General features: G+C 55.8%; 1 protein-coding gene across 2 annotated transcripts; it reads left to right on the top strand.

Moving 5' to 3' along the window:
- The first annotated feature begins 615 nt into the window (after window positions 1-615).
- LOC101947007 (mast cell protease 1A-like) lies at window positions 616-5,713 on the top strand. 2 transcript variants are annotated; one of them, XM_008177246.4, is made up of 5 exons: window positions 616-751; window positions 2,447-2,594; window positions 3,674-3,809; window positions 3,891-4,154; window positions 5,399-5,713. In XM_008177246.4, exons 1-5 carry the CDS (start codon window positions 676-678, stop codon window positions 5,582-5,584), a joined length of 810 nt encoding a protein of 269 aa, XP_008175468.3. In that variant the 5' UTR covers window positions 616-675; the 3' UTR covers window positions 5,585-5,713. The 2 variants fall into 2 exon arrangements, with proteins under 2 accessions (XP_008175468.3, XP_065422817.1); XM_065566745.1 differs by having other exon boundaries at window positions 3,674-4,154.
- Window positions 5,714-5,924: the final 211 nt, after the last annotated feature.

Raw genomic sequence — 5,924 nt, 5'->3', positions numbered from 1 at the left:
GTTATTTCCATGCAGTGCTGATGGGAACTGAGCAACCAAATCCCCTAGGCAGGTTTAGGAACAATCTCCCTAGTCCTGAGTTTCCCCAACTGTACAATAAGAAGAATGATTCTGCCTGTGTCTGTTTGAACTGGACGCTCTCTGGGGAACAGATTGTGGATCAGTGCATCACCCAGCACGATTGTGGGACCTGGATCTCCGTCATGGTGCCACTCTAACGCAAATAAGAGCAATGTGTTATGGTGGAAATGGGGAACAATGAGTTAGGGGAGCAACTGACCTGGGGCTGTGGTGGAGGCAGACATCACTGGATGGGTTCTGGCTCTGGGGTGCCAAAGGGGTCAAGCTGGAAGGTCACCATGGTCCCCTTTGGCCCTGAAATCAATGGGTCTGGGTATCTCGGTGCAGAAAAGCTCAGGGGTGTTTCTTACACCTGTAGTAGGGCTGAGAAGTGTTAGCCACATCCTCAGCAAGGCCTGGTGCACACCCGAGAAAAGAAGAACACCCCCACCCCGACCCCAATGTGGGTGTAGCTGTGACCTGAAGCTTCCCCTCTGCTCCTGGCCCATCCGGGGTGGGGTTTCTGAGCAGGAGCGTCTGTGCCCCTGTGTTTCCCAGGCCCTGCCCCACTCCCGCATCTGGCCCATATAACTCCAGGGCTGAGGAAGAGCCTGGATGGCTCTGATGATGCAGATTTTGATCTTGGTCCTGCTACTCATGGCCTTCCTCCTGTCCCCCAGGGCTGAGGCTGGTGAGTTGTTGTTTTTTTCTTTTGGCGGGGAGGGGGGTTGGGTTCTGTGGGAAGCGGGGCCCTTGCCAGGCAAAGGGAGCTGTGGGGAGCAGTGAGGGTCTCCCCCTGATCCTCCTGGGGTCAAAGGGGTGTAGCAAAACGTGCAGCCTCTCCTGAGTGAGGTTGGGCTTCTCAGAGCAGCCGAGCGGTTGGGTGGCCCAGCCCCCACAGGCTCCTTTGGGAGCCCACTGCCAAGCTGTGCCCCAGACAGGGGAGCTGATTGCAGGGCGAAGGCACAGGGCTGGGACCCAAGAAATTTGAGACCAGTTCCCAGCTCAGCCCAGACTCCCTGTGGGGACCTTGGGCCGGTCCCTGGGATTTTCATGGAGTGCTGATGGGAACTAGGCAGGTTTAGGAACAATCTCCTTGGGTCTCCATTTCCCCATCTTTACAATGAGAAAAATGTTTCTTCCCGTGTCTGTTTGAACCTCTGTGAGGTAGGGATTGTGGGTCAGTGCAGGGCCTGGCACAATGGGGGCCCTTGTCTTGGTCTCGTCTCAGGAGTGGAGGTGGTTCATAACTCTGAACAAAACGTTCTGGTTCTTCAAAAGTTTACAACTGAACAGTGACTTCATGATTTCATACAGTTTTGAAACTTTACTGTGCAAAATAAAAATGCTGCTTTTAACCATCCTAATTCAAATGTAATAAACACAGAAACAGTTTCCTTACCTTGCCAAAAAAATAAATAAATAAATTAAACTTTCCCTTTATTTTTTTTAGTAATTTACATTTAACACAATACTTTACTGGATTTGCTAGGGTTTTTTTTAATTGTGTTTTTTCTTTTCTCTCTCCTGCTGCCTGATCAGGTATGTCTGGTTCCAAATTAGGTGTGTGGGTGATCAATTGGGGTCTGGGCAGCGCCCAGCACAATGTGTGTGTGTGTGGGGGGGCTGATCTCAGTTCCTGGTCAGTTCCTAACTCTGGTGTTCATAACTTTAAGGCTATATTGAAACAGCAATTTGTTAAAGGTGGGATTTCCCCACACATTCGCCCACCTAGGTGGAGACTTGTTTGGAGCTGATCACAAAAAGTTGATTATTTTTCCATGAGAAAAAACCCAAAAGTGTTTCTTTTACAGTGAGCAAGAATTGAAAACGTTCACCAAAATATTACCAAAAACCGGGGGGAAAGAATCAGTTTCACCACAATAATTCAGACAGGTTCAAGCGAGGCTTTGTGAGAAAAAAAATACCCTTAGTAAAACCCACAGTTTTCCATTGGACCAAATGTTTGGCATGTCAGTCTTGGAGCAGCCCTGGCCAGACACTGGGGTCTAATGGAGAAGGAGAAGCATCCACTAGGGACCTGTCTGTGCCCTTCTGGGGGCTGCCTGGCCAAATCTGGGGTGATGGCCCCCAAAGCCGTTAACTCAGAGCAGTGCGATTACTGACCCACTCCTGGTGCCTTTGGCACTGATTGTCCACACAGCGAGGTCAGAGCTTTAGATTTACCCTCCGGCCCCATGGGGTGTCCAGTCTGGGGCAGAGCTGAGCAGGGGGAAGGGATCCAGGCACAGGGATCCCCCACGGAGAGCGTCACAGGGGTGGGATGAGGCTGTGGGGACTCCCCTTCGGGATGAGGAGCTCAGTCCCAGCCCGGCCCAGGGAGACAATGCGGCTTTTTGTATGAATCTGTCCCTTTCCCCCCCAGGTGAGATGATCAGGGGCCGGGAAACCCAGCCCCACTCCAGACCCTACATGGCTTTTCTGAATATACGATGCAGAAACAGGAGGTCTCACTGTGGAGGGTTCCTGGTGGTGAAGAACTTCGTGCTGACGGCCGCTCACTGCAATGGAGAGTAAGTGCCGCCATGCTGGGGATGTCGGGGCAGGCAACTGCAAAGCATGGTCCAGATCCAACACTGGAGCTACAGCCATTGACTCCTGCTGGGGTCTGGCTCCATTGCCTAGATCGGGGCAGGGAGGGTCTCACAACCCCAGGACAGCTCTGCAGGGATGTGGGCTGGGAGACCTGGGCATAGATCCCTGTTTGCATCTAGCTGAGGAGGGGTCACCGGGGTGCAGGGGAGCTGACACCCAGGGGCTGGGAGGACAATGGGAAGTGAAGCAGCTCATGGGAACAGCACACGGGGCTCGGGAGACACAGGCTGAGACCCCAACACCACTGGGCAGGTGTTTGTGCTGCAGCGGGGGGATAGGAGGTTTACCTGCAGGCAGCCAATGTATGAAGTGGTCTATATATTATATCAGGCTGGAAGCTGAGGACGAGATCTCTGCCTGAGACTGAAATCTGCCCTGTCCCCACAAGATCAGTATTTATGAGTCAGACCCACATATGCCCGTCCCCCACTGCACCTACGCTCCTGCCCCTAACACCCCTTATATTCCACTTGGCTTTAGAGCAAGACCACTGTGTTTCAGGGAGCTCATATTATTAGAAAACAGGAATGGGGGTGACAGAAAATCCCCGTGCGATGCCAGATCCCGCCATGCGCAATAAAACAAAGAGACCCTGAACAATTGCATCATGCTGCTGCACCTGGAACTTTCATATTCATAATCTAACACGTTATGACTCATTTAATTCATTAGATACCAGACCCCAACTGAGATCAGTGATTGAAGAGTAAGAGAAACAATCATTCCGGGGGGAGCCACCTACCAACCCCCCCGCCCTGCTCCCTGCAGCATGTTGCCTCCAGCGAGCCCTCCAGCCCTGCTCCTCACAGCCCAGAACCCCCTACCAACTCCCTCACCCCACTCCCTGTACCATGTTGCCCCCTATTGAGCTTTCCAGCCCCGTCACTGCAGCATGGCGCCCTCTAGCACTACACAGGGGTGAGAACTGCCTCCAAGGGCCCAGCTGACATCTCTCAGCCCCGCTCCAGTTCCAACCCGGTCTCCATCTGGCTTCTAGGGACATCACCGTGTTCCTTGGAGCCCACAACATCCGTCGGGATGAGGAGACCCAACAACGAGTCTCTGTGAAGCACAAGATCCCCCACCCTGGATACAACAAGATGAGCTTTGAGAATGACCTGATGCTGCTGCAGGTACCTGCCCCCTCAACCCCCACCCTGGCCCCACCCGCATCTCGGTGCGGGGCTGACCCCTCTGCTCTCTCCCCATTGCAGCTGGTGGAGCCGGCGGAGCTGACTGATGCCGTGGGCACCATTCCGCTGCCCCAAGCTGGCCAAGCCGTGGAGTCAGGCGCCGTGTGTAGCGTGGCAGGATGGGGCAGGACCAGCCTCAAAGCAACCACCAGTATCCTCCATGAGGTGGAGCTGGACGTGATGTCAGACGAGACCTGCCAAGAGGACGGGCTGCTCCAACGCTACTACAAGCCCTCGAGGTTGATGTGTGTGGGGGACCCTGCCGAGGACAAGGCCTCGTTCTCGGTAAACACCCAGTCCCTGGGGGGCTGCCGGGCTGGGAGCTTCCCCATGAGCCAAGGGAGTTAGGGGATCAGTTAGGGAGACATTCAACGGGCAACACCGAGACTGGGATCTGTCTATCTGTCCCCACATCCCATCTATACACCCCCATCTATATCTGTACACCCCATCTATACACACCCATCTATCCCCATACACCCCACCTATACACACCCATCTATCCATCTATCCCATACACCCCATCTATCCCAGAGGTGGGCAAACTACACCCTGCGGGCCACATCCAGCTCGTGGGACCGTCCTGCCCGGCCCCCAAGTTCCTGGCTCGGGTGGCTAGCCCCCGGCCCCTCCTCCGCTGTCTCCCCTCCCCCGCAGCCTCAGCTCGCTCACTCCACTGCCGGCGCAATGCTCTGGGCGGCGGGGCTGTGAGCTCCTGGGGCAGTGCAGCTGCAGAGCCCGGCCTGACCCGGTGCTCTGTGCCTAGTGGTGGCGGTGGCGGCATGGCCCGGCTCCAGCTGGGTGGCATGGCTGTAGCACCGCCAGCTACCGGTGCTCCAGGCAGTGCGGTAAGGGGGCAGGGAGCAGGGGGGTTGGGTAGAGGGCAGGGGAGTTCGGGGTAGTGGTCAGGGAGTGGGGGTGTGGATAGTGGTCGGGATGGTTGGGGGGGAATAGGGGGTTGAATGGGGGCAAGGGTCCCGGGGGGCAGTCAGGAAGGAGGCGGGGTTGGATTGGGTGGTGGGGGGCAGTCAGGGGCAAGGGTTCCAGGAGCAGTCAGAGGACAGGGAGAAGGGGTGGTTGGATGTGGCAGAGGTCCCGGGGGTGGGGCCGTCAGGAATGAGGAGGGGTTGGATGGGGCAGTGGGAGTCTGGGGGCGGTCAGGGGACAGGGAGCAGGGGTGTGTGGATGGGGCAAGGCTCCCGGGGGGCCATCAGGGAACAGGGGGGGTTGGATTGGGCAGGAGTCCTGGGGGGCAGATAGGAGGTGGGGGCCAGGCCATGACCCCCTCCCCTAACCGGCCCGCCATACAATTTACCAAACCCGATGTGGCCCTTAGGCCAAAAAGTTTGTATCTATCCCCATACACCCTATCTATCTATCTATCTATCTATCTATCTATCTATCTATCTATCTATCTATCTATCTATCTATCTATCTATCTAGGGACTGCGCTATGAACAGCTCAAAAAGGACAGGTGGATGCTGTGCTATGAGCCTCTATTCACCCTCTACCTCCTTTGATTTCTCAGGGCGACTCTGGGGGCCCCCTGGTGTGTAACGGGACGGCCCAGGGCATCGTCTCCTTCGGCAAGAAGAACAGGTCTCCCCCGAGGGTGTTCACCAGGGTCTCCGCATACGTCCCCTGGATCGAGAGAACAATGACGGGTCTCAGCAGCCATGGGCCCCATGTTGAAAGGCCGGGGCCCCTACACTGAAGGGGGCAGAGTTGGGTTTGTGTTTGTGGCAGGAGTCCCTCCCCAGAGCGGTGGTGGTGAGCCCAATGGGTGCTTGAATAAAACCCAGCTTCATACTCACCCCATGTAATAAAATCCTGTGTGAGACTTTTTTGGGGAGATTTGTCTTTCTGTATTGTGGTGCCCCCTAGGGCTGAGCGTCCTGCATTACCATCCTGGACACCTGGGTCTCGTTCCCAGCCTGCTCTCTCCTCTTAGGAGCTGTGGGACCCCCTGGAGGCAAGCACCCTGCACGGCCACCAATGCCTGGGTCCTATCCTATGTCCCAGTCTCAGCCACTAGGGATGGGCACTCTGGGGCC

The sequence above is a fragment of the Chrysemys picta genome, chromosome 13, assembly GCF_011386835.1.
Source record: "Chrysemys picta bellii isolate R12L10 chromosome 13, ASM1138683v2, whole genome shotgun sequence".
NCBI lineage: Eukaryota > Metazoa > Chordata > Testudines > Emydidae > Chrysemys > Chrysemys picta.
The sequence above is the reverse complement of the archived record's forward strand: the minus strand, read 5'-3'. Positions and strand labels throughout refer to the sequence as shown.

Coding starts and splice junctions, on each gene's coding strand:
- LOC101947007 (XM_065566745.1), top strand. CDS start 676: ATGGCTCTGATGATGCAGATTTTGATCTTGGTCCTGCTACTCATGGCC. Junction 2,595..3,673: donor GCCGCTCACTGCAATGGAGA/GTAAGTGCCGCC, acceptor TCTGGCTTCTAG/GGACATCACCGTGTTCCTTG. Junction 4,155..5,398: donor AGGACAAGGCCTCGTTCTCG/GTAAACACCCAG, acceptor TTGATTTCTCAG/GGCGACTCTGGGGGCCCCCT.